Source organism: Agelaius phoeniceus, chromosome 7 (genome assembly GCF_051311805.1).
Source record: "Agelaius phoeniceus isolate bAgePho1 chromosome 7, bAgePho1.hap1, whole genome shotgun sequence".
Classification (NCBI taxonomy): domain Eukaryota; kingdom Metazoa; phylum Chordata; class Aves; order Passeriformes; family Icteridae; genus Agelaius; species Agelaius phoeniceus.
In genome coordinates, this window is record NC_135271.1 from 11,319,813 (window position 1) to 11,340,392 (window position 20,580).

The 20,580-nt window shown below is 44.7% G+C and overlaps 1 protein-coding gene across 4 annotated transcripts in view; it reads left to right on the forward strand.

Annotated features, from left to right (window-relative positions):
- The window catches only part of DRC11 (dynein regulatory complex subunit 11), a 106,899-nt gene extending 91,571 nt beyond the window's left edge, over nt 1-15,328 (forward strand). For 3 of the 4 annotated variants that reach the window (XM_077180965.1, XM_077180967.1, XM_077180968.1), the window contains 4 exons: nt 4,097-4,183; nt 6,748-6,925; nt 9,847-10,085; nt 14,771-15,328. In XM_077180965.1, coding sequence (XP_077037080.1) covers nt 4,097-4,183; nt 6,748-6,925; nt 9,847-10,085; nt 14,771-14,890 — 624 coding nt within the window. In that variant the 3' untranslated portion in view covers nt 14,891-15,328. The remainder of the gene's footprint in view (nt 1-4,096; nt 4,184-6,747; nt 6,926-9,846; nt 10,086-14,770) is intronic. The other variant, XM_077180966.1, reaches the window with a different exon arrangement.
- The last annotated feature ends 5,252 nt before the right edge of the window (nt 15,329-20,580 follow it).

Below are 20,580 nucleotides of genomic sequence, written 5' to 3' on the forward strand. Positions count from 1 at the left end.
GGAGCTCTGTATGTGTGTGTCAGCAGCTCGGTGTGAGCTGTGCAGGGCCACAGAAATTAAATATTGTCCAGAAATATTTCAGCACCATCAGTGCTGGAGGACTCTTATCAGCCTCTTTGGGTCTGCTCTTTAGCAGCTCAGAGGTGACTGTACAAGTGTTACACCCAAAAAAGGGATATGATGCAGTTTATTTAGATTAAATTATACAACCCCAGCATTTAGAAGCAACAGAATTTTCAAGGCTGCCATTAATTTAATTTTTTTCCCACTGATTTGTGTTCATTTGTTCATAAGCACTGCTGTATTGTCAGCCAGACCATTGTTCTGGCAGGTTCAGGAGCTTGTCCTGGTACACTGACAGAATTCTGTGTGTGTTTAGCATTTCCATGCCACAAGACTCTCCCACCACAGCTAAAATTTGACAACAGTACAATGAGTCTTTCTTCCAGCATCCAGAACAATTCTGCTCTTGGTGCAGCTCAGCCTGCTGGAATTCTGAGATCCTTGAAGTGTTAAGTATCAAACAGTGCTCAAATATGCAATTATTTCTGTGAGAAAGCAGCTTGAACTTGTGTTACCCTAAGGTTAAAAATTAAATTTATCCTGTTGCAAGTCATTTTCTGCCTCACAAACCAGAATACAGTGGCATCATCACTAGCACAGGAATATTTACCTGGTGATGCTCCCACTGATCAGGTCTAATCACAGGTTTCAGTGCAGCATTTCTGGGGGTATAAATTACACAGCACTAAGTTTTTCAGCAGTAACTTGAGCTTCTAAAATATCTTGGGCCTTTAAAAAAAAAATAATTCCATCAAATCCTTCAAGTTTGGAGGAGCCTTGTGCAACATGTGCTGGGCAAGAATCAAATTCCTGCATTTTCAAGTGTAACAATTTAACTGTTAAATTCAGGCTCCCAGGTTTGAAAAGCTGAACCCCAGGCTTTCAAAAATGCTGTTTGATCTTTGGTGACTCTTGACAGCAGGATGAGAGGGATTTTTAAATTTTTTTTCCATAATGATTTTCCCGAAGAGCAAATCTCACTCAGTGTGGTATTAGAAGGGTTAAGGGGCCATCTGCTGGCAGCTCCAACAAATTGTGGAATTGCAGCGAAGCTAATAAAATTTCAATTACAAATTAATTATGTACAGTGCATTTAATTATCCATGGATTCAAACTGTCCATGGATAATTCAAATGGAGCATTTAACAGGGGGATATACAGGCAGCTACAGATCTGCCAACAATTTAAATTAGATGCCAGTGGATTCTGGGGGTCTCATCTGGATTTCCAAGAAGAAACAGCCAGGCTCAAATACAGTGTGTTGAATTGGGTTATATGAATGTCTATTAACACCTGAAAAATCATGGAATGTTTTGGGTTGGAAGGGATTTAAAGCTCATCCAATGGCAGGGACACCTCCCACTCTCCCAGGGTGCGCCAAGCCCCAGTGTCCAGCCTGGCCTTGGACACTTCCAGGGATGGAACATCCACAGCTTTTCTGGGCAACAAACACATGCAGGCCATTTTCTACATTTAGCTCTTTGCCTCAAAACAGAAAACACAGGGAATTCTCTCTTTAGGGGCCAAAACTGAGGTTATTCATTGTATTTCCACTTAGTGGGGAAACAAAGGGGGCAAAGATGAAAGGTGTGACCACAGTGAGTGTTCTCCTGTGAAAATGAAGGTATAATCTAGTTTCAGACCTAGGCTGCATTTCAGGGGGGCTGCTCAGCACAGAAACCATCTCCAAGCCAAACAAGGAATACCTGCACCTCCCAGCCTGTAGAGACCCCACCAGAAGGACAAAGAGAGACACCAGCAGTATCCAACCTTTGCCAACAGCTTTTGTAGCCTCTGTAACCTTTCCCCACCCTTATTTCCCACTGCAGCAGCAGGCACTGAACAGGATTCCCATGGATGTGATATCTTTTCTAATAAGTTGGTTTTGGTTTTTTCCATCTTCACTATTAACATTAAATATTTGAGTTCCTGCCATCTACTAAAGGAAAAAGCTCAGGAAGGACATGGACCTGTTGGAGTGAGCCCAGAGGAGGCCACCAATCTGATCAGAGGGATGCAGCACCTCTCCTACAAGGAAAGGCTGAGACAATTGGGATTGTCAAGCCTAGAAAAGAGAAGGTTTGGGGGTCACCTTAGAGCCCCTCCTGATGCTCTGTGCAGGCTGCCCTAGAACAGAGGCCAGACAGAGTTACAGAATAAAGTAGGGATTTATTAAAAGGATCTCCTCAATGGATCCACCTTGGGCAGCACAAGAGCCCAGCCAGGGCTGCACCCAAGATGGACCCAAAATGGTCATGAGGTCACGGGGTCTCTCATGTTTATCAGTTCTGCTCGATTTGCATATTGGGGTTAATTGTCCAATTCCAGCTTTAGCCCATCCAGTCCCATCCTGCTTCTTTTTCTCTCTCCAGCCCACGTGATTTGTGCTCTTGGGCTGAGATTTGGATCATTTGTCCTTGGTCCCCAGCTAGAGAAGGAATTGTTTTGTCTCCCTGCTCTGTGAAGAGAGCTCAGCATCCCCTGATATGAAGCTCAGAACTGCACACTAAAGCAGCACAGAATCTGAAAATATAAAAGCTAAACCTGAGGCATCACTTTCAGTGCCTGAAAGAGCTACAAGAAAAAAGGAGAGAGGCTATTTACAAGGGCCTGCAGGGACAGGACAAGAGGGAATGGGTTTAAACTGACAGAGAGTGGGTTTAGATGGGATATTAGGAAGGAATCTCTCCCTCTGGCACAGGGTGCCCAGAGCAGCTGTGGCCCCCCCTGTGGATCCCTGGCAGTGTCCAAGGCTGGGCTGGATGGGGCTTGGAGCCTCCTGGGACAATGCCACAGGGGTGGAACTGGATGAGCTTTAAGGTCCTTCCAGCCCCAGCCATTCCAGGGTTGTACAATCCAACTGGACTTGGAGCTATCACCTGACATATTCTAGGACTGACCAGCTGCCACCCATCAAAGTGTCACACGCTGAAGGTGGCATTGCTTCCACTTCACCCCATCAGCAGCACAGCAAACAAAGTGACCAGCCCTTGTTCCCTGTGCTCTCCCCCATCCCCTGCCCACCCCTCCTGCACACCCACACTCACTCTTTGAAACACAGCCACAAAAATCAGCTGCAGAGCTGCTCACAACTTAATTCCTCCTGCCTGGCTGCCAATCAGCCAGCAGCCTGTGATGTACACAGCCCCTGGGTTTTGTCAGCTGCCTTCCTGGAAGCAGCAGCTTCAACTAGGGGGAATTAAAGGAAAAAAATAAAAAAGAAATAGGCAGGATAGAAAGAAGCTGTGCCTGTCTCTCTCTCTCTCTCTCTCTCGTTACCACTGGTTCCTCGAGCCGTCACTTTTTGTTGCTGAGCAAACTCTGAGAGCCACTGGTAAGTGATTAAAATTTGGCAGCAGAGTGTCTAAACCTCTGGAACGGCTCAACCTCTGGCGTTTCTATAGCAATGGGGAAGAGTGCAGGATGTGGAAAAAGCCTGTAGCATTGCTGCCATCCTGCTGTGAACCAGGGGTATCGTGCCTCCCACTTTGGAGCAGGAAAAACCAGTTTTGGGCAATGCCCCCCCCCTCCCCACACACCTTCAAATTTAATTCTTGGGCTCACTGCAAATTAAATGTTTCAACCAGAAAATTGACAAACTGTTTTGCTCAATGAAGAGTGCCCTCCCTCTCATGCAACAACCATGCCCTGCCTGTGTCCCCATCCAGAAAAGCAGGGTGGGATACCAGCCTCAGCCTAAAGCTGCCCTTGGACTATGATTTTCCACTGAACACCAAATCCAGGCTTCCTTTTGCAGGAACACAACTGAATTCATGCTGAGAAGTTAAAGATAAGCATAGCAGACAAAATGATCCAGTCTAGGGTGGGCTCTTAATGCTCCATTCCTAACTAGAAAGAGTTGGATTTGCCAAGCACTGCTATCCATGATTGCTCAACATTCCCAGGGATAAAAAATAAGCCAGGCTAATTGAGCTGCTGAAATCTGGATACAAAAGCCCAGTGAAGGTTCCCAGGTGTGAAATTGCAGCTGTTCTAATCAACTCTTTGCCTTTTCTCCCCCATTTTCTCCTAGGTGGGCAAGGAATTGCAGCCTTCAGTGGTGTGGATTGGAGACACTGAGAGAATATATTCCAAAGGGGCGTCAAAGGGAGAAGATGAGGTGAATTCTTCTTTATTTCAGTGCAGATAATTTCTCCTGTTGCACTACAGCCCACACAAAGCACATACCACTATGACCAGACCTGCCAAAGCTTGCTTGATAATAGCTTGTCTCACTAACTTTTTTTTTTTTAGCTTTTCAGAGAGTCTTGTGAGTTCTTAAGAGCCCCCAAGAGGTCACACTTCTCTCTTCCACCTATCCTTGCTTTATTTAAAAATAGTCCAGTCACTGCTCATCAGTGCACTGGAAAGTAAAAGGGAAAAATGGAGAATTTCAAAATATGAGGCAAGAAGCTAAAAGTTGAGATGAGCTTAAATTGTTCAGCTCTATTAATTTGAGAAATTGGATGGAGCCAAAGTGAACAATAAAGTAACAAGGATAGATTTCCACTGCAAAAACAATGAGCCTGTCTTAAATAGTTACAATTACAGATTATTTTCTTTGGGCTCCCAGGAGTCCTAATGCCATTGCTTCCATTCCTTCCTCTCCCGTGGGGCTTCAACATTGGAAAGAAAATTAAAATTCTGCCCCATATTCACAGCAACAACACCACCCCGGTTCCTGCTGCCTGCAGAATATTTTGTTTTAGAGCTTTATGTGGAAAATTGAACCTTTTTATCTTAGAGTGTCTGTGGGGTGGTCACAAGAATGTATTTTGGAAAGGCAGCACAAGGCAACCCAACCTTGGCTGGGGCTGTTCCTTCTGCCAGGGCTGGGTGAGATGATGGGGGTGCACTAATCCTTAGAGGTGATGCCTCAGGTTTAGCTTTGATATTTTTCAGATTCTGTGCTGCTTTAGTCTGTGGGACTGGGCTTCATATGATGGGATGCTGAGCTCTGTGCACAGAGCAGGGAGACAAAACAATTCCTTCTCTAGCTGGGGACCAAGGACAAATGATCCAAATCTCAGGCCCAAGAGCAGAAACAACATGGACTGAAGAGAGAAAAAACAAGCAGGATGGGACTGGATGGGCTAAAGCTGGAATGGGACAATTAACTCCAATATGCAAATGGAGCAGAACTGATCAAAGTGAGAGACCCCATGACCAGTTGTCCATTTTGTGACCATTTTGGTTCATATTGGATGTAGCCCTGGCTGGGCTCTTGTGCTGCCCAAGGTGGATCCATTGAGGAGATCCGTTTAATAAATCCCTGATTTATTCTGGCCTCTGTTCTAGGGCAGCCTCTCAAGGCATCAGAGGGACCCTTAGTGGTCCCCACAGTGGGAGGGAACCTTTCTCTTGGGCTCAAACCCTGACAGAGAATGCAGATGGGGACTAAAATTAGGATTAGGGGCCCAAAATGGCCTGGACTACTCATAATCCTTGCTTGCTTTGCCATCTGTGTGGAAAATTTTCTTGTCCTGCCCACTTCAGAGTCCAGGGTATCCCCTCTGGCCCTTGTACCCATCCCAAGACCTTCCCTTGATGGGAGCCTGTTGGCTCCAGGCTTGGAATCCCACACATCCCAAACTGTTCACAGCACACCCAACACTTAGAGGAGAGAGCATGAGCCTGGAAGGACAGGCAGAGGTCCCTTGGGAGTGCTGGAATTTTGGAGAATGGTTTGCATTGAAAAGAGCCTTAAAGCTCATCTGGTTCCACCTCCTGCAGGGCAGGGACATCTTCCACTAGACCAGGCCCATCCTAAAAGATGAGCCAAGCTCAGCCTTCAGAAGCCAAAGCAAGTATCAGTCACTGTGCTCATCCCAGGGTGACAGAAATGCATAGCATGACCATGAGAAGAAAAGGAATGATCCACCAGATGTATTGTGTTAAGACAAGCTTATTTAGGAAAAAAAAAAAAAAAATAGTGCTACTCTACCCCAAAACTTGTGGGAAAGCTTATTGATGAACAGTAATGACACCACAACAATCTGGTTAGGCTTCTCCAGCCAATATTCACTTGAACATTATCAAATATAAATAATATTTATATTGTATATGAAAGGTTCTCCAATAAAAAGTTCTGCTCAGTACTCATCTGTTCTGTAAGTAGCAGTTGAAAATGTGTTACAAAGCCAAGCAGTAAATTATTGCAAAGAAATGAACCCTGAGCTCCCAGAACCTTTGTTCTCAGAGCCTCAGCAAAGTTAGAAAGCACAGCAAAAAATAGGGAGTGTATTTTTCACACTTAGAAGTCAGAAAATCATAACCTCCAAGAGCTGGGAGGATTCCAAACCAGGTTACAATTTTCTGCCTGTCGAGGTTCATCAGGTGTGCAGGTCCCTGTAATATTTCTCCTTGAGCTGGAAATAAGGATTTCCTTCTTTAAATTAATTGTTTCCTGCCTGCCTTTGAATAACCAGACCATAAATTCAGTAGTGAAAGGCACTGGCACAAACCCACAAAAACACAAGCAGAAATCAAGTGTTTACCTGAATTTGAGGAAGCAGAATCTTCCTACTTTGTGTTAATATCTCACCAGCTCACACCAAATACAACCAGAGCACTGAAAAACCCCCAAAATCCTGTTGCAGGCAGCAGGTCCAGCTCCAGCTCATTAACTCTGAGCTGTCAGCATCCTTAACAACTCTTTCCTTCTCCTGTTTCCACGTGCTGCAGGTGAACTTCAAGCGCCTGGCCAGGCTCCTGCCCCAGTTCCTGAGGGCTCTGAAACCCAAGGACAGGGTTCTGCTGGTGGGCACCTCCAGGAGACCCTTTGATGCCAATGTGGGACCTTTCTGCAAAGTCTACCAGAAAATCATTCTCATCCCAAAGCCTGACTACCTGACAAGATTTGGCAAGTATTTCACTCATCCTCGGGGTTAATGCCACTGCTTCAAATTCCTGCTTGTTGCCTGGTCATCCTCAGAACTGCCCTTCAGCTCAAGTCATGCCTATGGTGTGTCTCAAGTCCTGGAAATGTAGGTTAAATCAATACAGGCTACTCCAAAGGCCAAATAATAAAAATGGAAGCTGGGAGAAGAGTTTAAAATACTCTTCACCACCAATTCACATTTTTCCATGAGTTCAGTGTGCACCAAGCTGAGCTGGTTCCCCTCCCCCCCCCCACCCCCCCATTTCAGCACACATTTTCTGTTTTAATTCTTAATTTTTTTTCTACACATTGCTTCTGAATTTCTGGTTCCAGTTTGCAGTTCTGAATTTCCAGTCTCCATACTCCAAACAACACAACTTCTCAGCCTCTCCAAAACCAAACCATGTCAGGAGGACTAAATTTTCTGTCTCACAAATTTCACTTTTTGTGCTTACAGATCGCAAGAGAAATTGTACAGGCATCCATGATTTTGCATGTCTGGTCTATCAAATGTTTACAGTGACAGACAGGCCCTCCCAAATTCTGACTAAATCATTGAATATTCCATGTACTGAGACTCAAAGACTTCAAGGAAAACAGGGGGTTTTTTTAATAAAACAAACCTCCAGTGTTTTGAGGTTTTTAGGTACCCTGAAATCTGCAATAAACAGCAATAAAAGCAAACCCATTTGGCTCAGGGACCTTGCCACACAGGCACTCTCTGCTCTGTCCAGTGTCACCTTGTTACAAAACTCTGACAAACACATTGTGCAGTCCAGTTTCATCCTGCATCCCTCAAGGGCAGCCCAGGTACCCAGGTGATGCACATCTGGGTGAGCCCAGGACAGAGTTTGGCTGCCTGGCACATTGCAAACCTCTCCCAGGTTCCATAATTTTCCTGCTGTGGATGGGAAATGGTCACCAAGCAAGGGAACAAGTGTTTCATGTTAGGTGACAGCTCTGAGGATTGCTGAGAGATAAGGAGACACAAGCAAAGCCTAGAGAAAGGAGGTGACAGCAGGTGGATTTAGCTGTGCTCACTTCTGGGGGTTGAACTGCCACATTCTGGGACACTCACCACTAACCTGGAGTCCAAAAACATGACCAGCTCAAGGGGATTTCAACTGCACACTTCAGAATGCCCAAAAAAGTTAACTTGTGGCATTTTAAAGCAGAATAAATGTGTAGCTTTTTAATTCTTTGATGTTGCCCCATTTCAAACAGTGCCTGGCTTGTTCTTCAGCCCCAGCCTTCTCTGAAGTTCTATGGAAATTGGATCTTCAGCTCCCAATGCTGCCAGTTTTCAGTGCCTGACACCCCCTTTGAGAAGGAAAGAAACTTGTTTTGACAGAAAAATAATGACATAACAAATCCTTGTAACACACAGTGCACAGCTACCTGTGTGCTGCAGCCCTCCCTCTGGTTACAGAGCAGAGTATTCCAATCTGTGCTCAGTGGGAGCAGTAAATATACAATGGAAATCATTAAACTGGAAGATTCACAATCCCATACTGATTTCTTGCCATTAATCACCCAGCAAGGCAGTGCCTTGTGTTACACACCTGCACCAGGAGCTGCAGCACACAATATCTGCCTGTGTGCATCAATTCCTCTTTTATGAATTAGTGATTCAGCCAATATTTATTGAGCACAAGCACGAGTCAAGTGGGAGACCACAAATTGCTGGAGTGAGAAATGCAGAGCAGAGCTGTCAATAGTTATGGGCTCCAGTCCAGGGAATTGATGTCCAGGGGAGAACAAGGCAGCTTTTCCAGCAGCACCAACCTCCACCCAACATCTTCATGCTACATCTGAGCATTCAGGCACAGCAGACTCAAAATGTCTCATTCAAGAAACTTTTTAACCTCTTATCCATAATCCTCCTAATCTTTTCCAAATATTTCTATGTAATGCTTTAAAGCAAAGCCTGAGGAGGCCACATCAAAGTTCCCCTAAATTTCTCTGAAATAGAGCTTTACTTAACATAAAACAAAGCAAAAAAATTGGTATTATTCCTATTCTTTGGGAACAAAATCTCAGCCACTTCACAACCCCAAAGAAATCAATCAGGTCACAGAAGTTCACAGCTAAAAGTTACAACCAAGTTCACCTTTCAAGTAACCAGAAAACCCCAATCAGAGAAAGTTTGCACCTTTAAACATGTGCCTGATAGCTGGAAGCCTCTGGGACATGGAGCCCCTCAGCTCAGCAGGAATAAGCTGTGATGAGGGGCAGAGAAATAAAAACAGGCTGGTGGTAAAGGTATTTAACACTGCACATCCAAATGGGAGCACTGCACAGGTTCTGTGTGCACACAAGTGGTTCTTCCCATTCTTACACACATACCCACCCCACTCTGTGTGCCCTCAATGACTTGCTGAGAAGCACTGACTGGTGGCTAAAGATTATCAGTAGGCGTTTAAAAGCACAAATGCTGCAAATCTGAAGAGGAAAGAGAGCACACCAAAAAAAAATTTTGAATTTTGGCTTTCCTGATCGATAGTCCTTATTTTCATGTTCCAATATCAAAATAAATAATAATAAAATATTATTATACTTGAGCTGGAAATAAGGATTTCTTCTGAAAATAAGGATTTCCTCTTTAAATTAATTGTTTCCTGCCTGCCTTTGAATAACTAGACCATAAATTCAGTAGTGAAAGGCACTGGCACAAACCAAAAATTCTCAGTAAGGATTTAAAAGCACACATATCTAAAAGCCCTATGCTGCAAATCTGAAGAGAAAAGAGAGCACATAAAAAAAAAATTGAATTTTGGCTTTCCTGATTGATAGTCCTTATTTTCTTGTTCCAGTATCAAAATAAATAATAATAAAATATCTTTCCCCTGCTTTCCTTGAATTTCTGTCTTTGCATTGTCTCTCTTGCATGTCCTGGTGCTCAGCCCTGTGGAAGCACTACATCCTGCAGTGTGGTGGGACCCTCACCAAGCTGCTGAACCTCAACTGCCTGGCCCAGGTGTCAGATGGCTTCACCCAGGGCCACGTTGTGGACGTGGTGCACACTGTGCTGACTGAGCTGAGGCTGCTGCAGATGGCCAGGAAGCCCCTGAGGACTGTTGAGTTTGTCACTTCTCTGGCCAGACACGACCCAGTGTACAACGAGGAGGAAGAAGCATTCCAGGTGAATTCTCTGTTTCATGTCTTTTGTCATTTGGCTCGGTTTGGAAAGACAGGAGTCTGCTAAGGAAGGCAGGAGCCTCCCCTGACATGGAGAATGTAAACCCTCCCCACCCCTCTGAATTGCTATAAATTTGAAATTAAGGGGCTCTCAGGCAAAAAAATATGGGAGCAGGGAAGAACAGTTCTTTAATAGGGAAGAAAATAAAAGGATAAAATAAACAATGCAGTACACTAGAACAACACTGACAGAGTCAGAACCCAACCTGACACCCTGTGGGTCAGGGTGTTGGTGGCAGTCCCATTGGAAATGTGGCTGCAGCCCTCCTGCAGTGTCAGGGCTGGTTCTGCTGGAGCAGGGATCCTGTAGAAGGGTGCAATCTTCCTCTGAAGATCCAGTGGAAGAGGCAGCTGCTGTTCCTCTGGGAAATCCAGTGCAGAAGCTGTGCTGGTGTTCCAGAATCTCCAGATTATATCCCGGAAGGAATGCTTGGCTCCTCCCCCTGGGCTCACATCTGCCAGTGGGATGCTGTAGTTCTTATCAGCCATGCAGTGACATTGAATAGCTGTTATCAGCAGGTGTCTCCCTGGAGGGAGGAGTGGGTGTGGAAGAGATAAGGAAAACTGCCCAATTAACAGAAGACAGCTGCCATCCAGATGGTAACAGAATACATCTTGCCTTGCAGTCTGGAACACATTCCCTGCCATGTCCAGCCACACTTGGTGTAGGGACCTGCTCACTGTGCTGGTGGGTTGGCACCTCACTATTTGAATGATGATTTAGGGCTCAACAGCACCAAAACCCATCTCCCCCAAGCTGGGATGTGCCAAACCAGTCCTTATTTTGGCAGCACAGCTGGCTTTTGCTGCTTTGGCAGCACAGAGTGCTTTGGTGAACCTGCTGCTGCTCTTGTTGAGCAGAGTGGCCTCCACATGCATGGATAAAACACACAGGGGCCATCAATTCCATGCATTTGTCCTTTTCCTTCCAGAGCTGAGGTGTTCAGCAAGCATGGATACATCACCCTGAGAAGGCAAAACACTTGGCCATTCAATGTCCAAGATCTAGGCCCTTCTCTTAAATAATTTCAGAAATAATTTCTTTAGAGGTTTTCCTTCCAGGCTTTAAAATAAATGAGTTTCTGCCTCAAGCTCCATCCCTCAGGGCTATAAAATCTTGAGGGCAAAACTGAGAGAGTTTGAGGTGTATTTTTTCACTGGCACAGGGTGCTCAGAAAAGCTGTTGCTGCTCCCTGGAAGTGTCCAAGGCCAGGTTGGATGGGGCTTGGAGCAACCTGGGATAGGAGAAGGTGTCTCCACCCACTAAGGGGTGGGATGGGAGAGCTTTAAGGTCCCTCCCAGCCCAAACCAGTCTGGGATTCTGTGATTCCACACATGCCTCAAATACCCATGGATCACCTTCCAGCCTGATAAATGCTGCAAAGTCCTTGGGCACTGGGCAGAGCCCTGCTGTGCCCCAGGGAGCCCCAGGGGCTCCCAGTGAGGTGAGACCTCTGGATTGCTCCAGCAGTCCCCAAAAGAGCTTTCTCCATCCCATGGCCCCCATAATTCCTACTGCCTCTAGGAATTATTGAGAATAATTCCTAGAAGCTAATTTCAGCCAGGAACCTTTCCTGGCTGGGAGGTTTCCTTGTTGTCCTGCTCCTTGAACCCCCCAGCACCTCCCACCACAACCAGGATGCTGATTCCCACAGTGTTCTCCAAGGCTTCTCCCACTGCTGCCCTAATGACAGTGCACATTTCTCCCAACCCTGCTGAGTACTTCCCAATTTCCATTTAGAGCCATTTGGCTCACTCAACACATGCAGAATTTGTGATATTTGGCAAATTACCCTTTTTTTTTCCCTCATGCTTGCTCACTAAACCAATATCTCTCCTCAGGGAAAGGCTAATGGTTCAGTGTTACAGCAAAGAGAAAAAAAAAAATACTCCATCATTCCCAGCTCCAAGTAGTGATCCATTTGTACCCTGAAACATGAGAGCAAGTATTTAGTGTGTTTAACTTGAAAATATTATCCCAGTCACTATAAAATGTTCCTGTTTTGTACAGCACAAAGTGCCAAGGCAGCCCTTCATTTGGAACACAGCTCAAATGATCCTGTCCTCAGCATCCCATGGCAATCATCTCCTTGCATTAATTACAGCCCTTAAGAAAGTATTTCCTTTTATCTGGTGGAATTTGTTTCCCTTTTAAATGTCACGGAGCCTTGCTGCAGCACCTGTGATATGGCACAGGGGAGCAGGATTGTCAAAATAGCCTTGTGCATTAATTAACTCCAGTAATCCCCATCTCTCCTCACACAGAAGCCCCTCTTCCCAAGCTTCCAATCACTGCCATTTCTGGACTTTTCCCTTTGCTTTGCTGTGTCCCCTGTGGAAGTGGGGCAGCTAAAACACTGTGTTCCAAGTGAAGAGTAGCCCTGTGATGAATCTTGGGTTTTTCTTTCCTGAAAGCATGAATCTCCCAGTCTAACATTTATATTCTGCCAGGGTTCCAAAATGAATATAAATAACGCAAAATTTGGTGACAATGTGATTTCTGCCTTCCATTTACTCAAATTCTGGCCCCAATTACACAGCCACATTTTTTGAAATTATAAATTAGTGCACCAGGGTGGTTGATATCAATCCTCACCCAGAAAGGATTTCTGGAGAGGCAAAGCCAGCTAACCACACCAGTTCTGCCTGGTAGTGACTGGACCAAAATCATGGAATGGTTTGGGTTGGAAGGGACCTTAAATCTCACCTTGTTCCACCCCATTCCAAGGACAGGGACACCTTCCACTATCCCAGGTTGCTCCAAACCGCATCCAGCCTGGCCTTGAGCATTTCCAGGGATGTGGCAGCCACAGAATTACCCAAGAAAATGCATTCCAAAGCCTGTGGACATCATTCCTCCAAAAGCCAAATATTTTAACACTGATCAGTCACTGCTGCCAGTAACTTCCATCCCCAGTGCAGCTGCTGGTGATAAATGGACTTTAATTTTAGCTGTGTCTGAGGAGCTGATTTCATGGAACAGCTCCACCAGCGAAATAGACAAAAGGTTACTGTTGTGCACTGAAATATTTGGACAAAGAATTGGGAAGAGAACAAAAAGAGACATCCAGGGTCTCTTGGCTTCTCCTGCCAAATGCCTCAAGTCCTTTGCCACTGACCCAGAGCTGGCAGGGAGATGATCAAACAGCTCTTTCCAGCCCACCAAGCTCCCAGAAAGCTCTTGGCAAGGTTTTCCCACCCTCTCCACCTCCCACATAAGGTCTGGAGGGTGTTACACCCAGAACACAAAAATAAGGGGAATAAAATCTCTGTGGCCTCGTGGAGTCTCATCCAGGGCCAGAGACATCACTGGGCTCTCCTGGCTTCCCTCAGCTACTGCCAGGGAGCCCAAACTCACAATCCCCACCTCATCCCTCTCATGGGAAGGACCAGAAACAGCAACACATCCCAGATCTGTGGTTCTCCCAGAACCTGGAATAGTTTGGCCTGGGACTGAGGCAGCAAAATTCAACTTCACTGACAGCCACGGGGTTCCTGCCCACCACCATCCATGTCCTGCCTGGATATGGGCACCCAGGAGGCTGGAGGCTGTTTTCATCAGGGTTTTTGGAGGAGAGAAGCTCAGCTAATTCAGATAATTAAAGCAGAACTGCAGTGTCCAGCAGGCAGCTGGAAATTTGACCCCATCTTGAAAAGGTGGCACCAGGAAGGACCATCTGGGGTCAGGAGAGGAACATGCTGAGTTTTCCTTCCCTATTCCCTTCCAATACCTCTTCTCCCAGCTTCTCTTCCTGTAACACACACTGGGCAAGTGGAGAAGGCAAACTCTTCAGGGATTTGGGTTGGAGCAGATGGAATTTGCAGGATGCCACGTTGAGAGGGAGCTTGGAGATGACCTGGGCAGAGATGTGACATTAACTAGCAGCCCATGGTCAGGAAGAAATGTTATCAATGCCTGGCACAATGTGAATCTCTGGTTTAGGCAGGACTTTGTTGAGTGAGGTTGTTGTAGGGAAGAAGGAGTAAGGAAGGAGTAATTCCCACCCAGGGCTGACTTCAAAGCCTCCCCTTTTCCTTCACTTCCCATCACTCTGACACAGCCTAGAGCTGCCTCCCTGACACCAGGAGCTGGGCAAGTGTGCAGAGCAGCTCCAGCAGCATCATTTACAAGTCACAGGCCTGTGAGCAGGCATCTGAAAGCAATAAACAGGTTCTTAATGCTGGGGGTTTGTTTGGCTTCCTGAGCTCCCTCATGGAAATCAAAGCTGTCTGCATCGATTTGCAGAGGCACGAGGAGGGGATGATTTGTCTGTTGCCAAGTCTGGAGCAGAGGGAGCTCTGACAAGAGCTATATTCTCTGGAAATGGGGTTGATCATGGAATTTAACATTTCCATAACTATAGCAACACAAATGGCCCAGCTAAGTATTGCTGCTAATGAGACTCAGCTCAATCAATTGCTGCACTTCTTGGGATAATAATGTTCTCAAGAGATCTGAGGGTTTCATTTTGGCTTCTCCACCAGCCAGCCTGGATTTTAAGAGGTTTGAGTTTTTTAAGGAATGCTCTGTTATAGCAGTAAAATGTTTAAGTAGTCTGACTTGCCCTGTTTTTTTTTTTTTTTTTTTTTTTTAATTTTATTTTATTAAATGCTTTTTTGGTTCTCCAGGCCTGGTATGCCAAGACCCCACTGGGGAAAGCGTGGAACGCAGCACGGGAAACAAATGAAGAAGGAAAAGGAAAAAGAAAGAAAAAGAAAGGGAAAGGAAAAGGGAAAGGGAAAAAGTAACTTCCTCAACGGTTTTTCACCTGGCCATTCCAGTCACAACTCTATTTCTCTGTGAAGGCATGACAAATTAATGTTATAGGTATTCCAGGGAAGAGAATTCCTCTCTGAATGAATTTTTTTAAAGTTTAAAAAAAAAAATCAGATGAGATGTAACATGTAGCTCTCAGAGGATAAAGAGTTAATGACCACTGACTTGCTCAAGCATTATTTATTCTAAGAGATTTTAGGGGGCAGAAGGGTTCATTACTCAGGCCTGTAACATGCCATCAACTTTTAGGCCATACTCATTTATTTCAGCAAGTAACTCTCCTTAAAAATTGATGTCACTTTAATGTCTTTCATTACTTTAATATCCTATATGCTTTATAAAACTAACTGCTTTATATATCTGTGGGTCTAAAGCATTACAGTCCTCAATAAAACCATTACAGCTCTAAAGACTGCTTTTTAATTGGGATGGATTAGGAGGCACTTGGTGCAATCCACCACAAGCTGAATATTTACACAGCTGCAGGAGGAGCAGCACTTGCACCTTTTGAGGCCTTAGCACAGACAAATTCATATCTGTGGGTGTCAGCAGAAAAAAGCCAAGCAGCCAGCTGGTAATTTGGGTGGATGGCCACCAAAATCTGGTTTAATTTTCTATTTTCCCATAGAAAGTAATGCCTGATTAGCTTGTTTGCATGAACAGCAATGTGTTTGTTGTTTAATGCACCTTGTTTACTTACAAATCAGTTTTGAGGGCAAAGGATTTATAAGGACACTCTAAAATTTTGGGACACCCTACAGGACACTGATGGAGGCAGCACCACCTTCATGTCAGGCACAGGATCCCATTCACCAAGATCTTCTCTAAGTAAGAGCCACAAACACCTGTTTTTCCCTCTGATCACAGAATTCCTGTGTGGACTTGACAACAGGTACCTGGAAATACCCAGCCCACCATCCCCAGGGGGCTGAGGAACCTCTCTGTGCCTGCATCAGCAGCCTGGAAGGTGCAAGCTGGGCAGCACTGCTGGAAAAAGCTGCTGGGAAGTGGATGGTGTTGAGCCCCTCCTGCTCCTAGGAGGGAACCAAAGGGAAAAAGGCACTCCTGGGAACAGGAATGCCTGAGAAAAGGGGCCTGGGAGGATTCCTGGGTGTAACAGACTGCACAGAAAAGGATTCAAGCACTTGTGTCACTGTGCACAGTGGAGGGACCTGGATGGGTCTGGTTAATAAAGGGAATTTTCTCCCTTTAGGCTATCCCAGCACACAGGATAGAGCCACCCCAATTTGGGATTTCTCTGGCCCTTCCTAGCTGTATTTTACAGTCTGGTTCAGGGCTCCCCATGATTTCACCCTTCCATCCTTGAGGCTGCACCTCCAGCCCCACTAAGGAGATCCAAGCAATAACAGGGAATTCTTGTTCTATCTCCCCTGTGCCACCCCTCAGGACATTCCTGATGGACACCAGCCCTTCTCCCAGTAATCCAGCTGCTGAAATCTCCACAAGAGGGATATAATGTGGGATAACCCACACTAGGAACTGCCAGCCCCTGGCTTCAATCCATGGCAACGTGCAGCTGCAAACATCAGCTTCCCATCCCTTCTTCTTTGTGGGTGCCCAAACTCAGCAGCACACCCCAGACTGATCAAATAAGGCACTTCTAACTTCATCCTTGGGCAGAAAAGCTCCAAAGAGCTGACAGGGTTGGTGTTTCAAACCCCCTCATCCTTGCTCTCATGCACAGGGAAACTAATTTGGGTAATTCTGCCCTCAATCTTGCCGACAGCAGAGCCCTCCTCTGCACACCAGGGCTGACAGCAGGGCTGGGGTGATGGAAGGAGCACATTTCAGGAGGATGTAAGCAAGCCCATTAACTCATATTTCAGCAGCCTCACTGCAATCTCAATAGCAGAGCAAGAGCAGCTGACTGGCAGCATCCATCTCCAGGGCACAGCGAGGGTGCTGAACTTCCACACACCTCCAGGTTTGGCCAAATAGGCACCAGTTTGTGGGGAAAAACAAACAAACAAAAAAAAACCTAACGAAACAAAACAAACAAAAACCAACCAACCAAACTAAAAAACAAAAAACAAACAAACAAAAAAACCAATATCCCCCCAAAAAATCCCCCCAAACCCCCACCAAAAATCCAAAAACTAACTAAACAAAAAAACCAATATATCCCAAAAAATCCCCCCAAACCCCGACAAAAAAAAAAAACAAAAAAAACAAACAAAAAAAAACCCACCAAAAAAACCCCGAAACAAAAAAAAAACCACCTCCCCCCAACCCCCCAAAAAAAAACATCAAAGCACAAAAAAACCAATATCCCCCCAAAAAATCCCCCCAAACCCCCACCAAAAAACCAAAAACTAACTAAACAAAAAAACCAATATATCCCAAAAAATCCCCCCAAACCCCGACAAAAAAAAAAACCAATAAACAAACAAACAAAAAAAACTCCACCAAAATAAACCCCAAAACAAAAAAAAAACCACCTCCCCCCAACCCCCCCCCCCCCCCCCCCCCAAAAAAAAACCACCAAAGCACAAAAAAACCCAAATAAAACCAAGAAATAAAAAAGGGCATTTCTCCTTTAGGTGTAGCTTGCCCTCGTGGCTGCTTACATTTCTTTCTCTCTGTGAGGATCCAGAAGCCCCAGCTGGTTCAACAGACAGGCCAGGGGTGCAGGAAGGAGGTGACAAAGGGATGGTGAGGTGTCCCAGGCCAGGCTGGTGTCCCTGCCCATGGCACAGCATGGAACTGGATGAGATTTAGGGTCCCTTCAACCCAAACCATCCCATAAAGCAGAAAAGCTCTGCCCTCCTCTGTCACCATCACATTTTCTGAAAAATCCCTTCACCAGGATTCCTTCTTCTGGGAAGCTGAGATGCCTCAGAGAAAAATGAAAACAAGAATTATCTGATTTGCTTCTCCTGTGTTTTCTGCTTTGGAATGTGGTTGGAGATTGTTTATCCAACAGGTGAATGTTTGTTTGGTATCATGTAAATTGTTATTAATTAATGACCAATCCCAGCCAGCTGTGTCAGGACTCTGGCAAGTCGCAGGTTTTTCATTATTATCTTGTTAAGCCTTCTGTAAGTATCCTTTCTCTATTCTTTAGTATAGTTTAGTATAGCAATATAATAAATAAAATAAAGAAAAAATTTAAAAATAAAATAAATATATAATATAAAATTTAAAAATTAATAAAATATATAAATAATATAAAATTTAAAAAATAAATAATGTAAATTTTTTAAAATAATAAAATTAATTAAATGAAATTAAATAATGCAATAAAAATAAAAATAAATAGAATAATGAAATAAAAATAAAATTATAAAATGTAAATAATATAATGTAAATAATTAAATAAAAATAATAACATAAAATAATTTTTATTGTATTTTATTATATAAAATTAATATACTATCACATCATTCCCTCTAAGAACATAGAGTCAGATTCATTCCTTCCTGCCACGAGAAACCCCAGAAAATACCACAAAAGGGGAGCTCTGGGGGACAGCAAAAAGGGGGCCAGGCTGCTCTGCCTGCTGGTGTGGAGGTGGCAGCAATCCAGCAGCAGCAAAGCTGAGAGAAGAAGCTGTCATGCTCATTTATATATGGAAGTGATCTAGAGAATGATCAGCTTAATTATTTAAATGTCCCATTACTATTAAATTACTGGGCATTCATTGTAAGAACAGTCATAATACAGTAACTAATTTGGTATTAATGTGAATGTCAGCATTTCATTGCAGTTATTTTGTACTTCATCATCAGATAATTTACCAATAAATTAATTGCCTTAATTGCTTCCTGCAAACTCAGGAGAACCACATATGACATGACTTTTAGAAAAGTCTTCATGCTCACTCCCCCACCCTCGAATTTTAACCACACCAAGCAGGAACTCCTCTTTGGAACACCTGGAAGGGGGAGCAGAAGAGAAATAAAAAGTCTTAGCATTTCCCTGCCCTGTGGATTTTAATGTGCTTTAAAAGCAGCCCCCAAGGCCACGCCTGGAATAGGACAGGACACAGGGAATGGCTCCCACTGCCAGAGGGCAGGGATGGATGGGATATTGGGAATTAGGAATTGTTCCCTGGGAGGGTGGGGAGGCCCTGGAATGGAATTCCCAAAGAATCTGTGGCTACCCCATCCCTGGAAGTGTCCAAGGCCAGGCTGGGGCTTGGAACACCCTGGGATAGTGGAAGGTGTCCCTGCCCATGGAAGGGGCTGGAAATAGATGAGCATGAGCTGCCCTGCCTCCTCTCCTCCCCAGTGCCAGCCCAGAGATGGGATCATTGGGATTGCCCCTGCCTGCCTGACAGCCACAGCCCTGGGGTTTTGTTACTAGAATATTTCCTGAAAAGTCCCTTTGACAAGATTTTTCTCCTGAGAAGATGAGAAGCCTCAGAAAAGAAATGTAAACAATAATGATCTGATTACCTGGAATGTAGTCTAGAAGTTACTTACCAACAGGTGCATCTTTGATTGGTTCCATGTGAATTGTTTTTAATTAATGACCAATCCCAGTCCAGCTGTGTCAGACTCTCTGGTCAGTCACAGGTTTTTATTATTCATTCCTTTCCAGCCTTCTGATATCTCCTCTCTCTTTCTTTAGTATATAATTTATTTTAATATAATATCATAATATAATAAATCAACCTCCTGAGAACTTGGAGTCAAGTTCTCATCTCTCACCTCATCCTGGGGACCCTCACAACGCCACAACAGGGATTCACCAGTAGCACTAAAACTCTGTTTTAACAGAGCTGCCACCCTCCTTCCCCCAGGAGCTCACAAGAAGTTTTCTGCTGTTTTCTTCTCCAGGAGATGAGGGGGAAAGACTGCACTGAGAGCACAGGGGGGAAGGACAGCTCCTTCCCCTGTTTCTGGCTGTAAATGTTTGAAATGAGTGCTCAGGGCTCTTCTGCAGAGTGCAGCAGGCTCAGAGCTCCTGCTCCACCAGGGATGGATCAAAGGGACTGCAAAGCACTAAATCTTCATTGATGCTGATTTCCCTGCTTCTGCAGGCCAGGCTGGCAGCTCCAGGTGGGAACAACCAGGGAACACATCCCAGCCTGCCTGAGCCCAGGCTCACAGCACCCGTGGCAGCCCAGCATTGAAGCTGCCAGCGGAATTAAAAACAAGCCAAGGTTTCTCAGCAAAACCCCCCAAATCCGGTAACACAAAGTGAAGCTGACTGTTCTATTAACTCCCATCCTGCATCAGCAATTTTCTAAAGTGTGGAAACATTATAATTGACTTTTCTGCTAGTAGCAAAATGTCATTTTTCCTTAATACTCCCCAAGTCAGTAACGCATTTCAAAAGCCTCCGATGCCACTACCACAACAGGACTTACAAATTAGCACATTTTTAGCTTTTCATTAAACACAATGCCCCAAAAAAAAAAAAAAAAAAAAAAAGAAAGAAAGAAAGGGAAAAGTCTTCTGGTATTAGGGTTTCTCTCCTCATTATTGAAAGTACTGCGACTTTGGAACTTCTGGCAGCAAATTATAATGCACTCAGCCTGGGGCCATTGTAAATCAGGGCTTCAAAAAAGGTGTCATGTAGTCGGGCCCTCTTCAAGTACTGAAAATATCAGAGTCTATTTGAAAACACCTTCTGTAGTCTCTCACTAGCCTTGCAAATCACCACAGCACTGGGTAGAGCTGCCTTTTATTTTTTT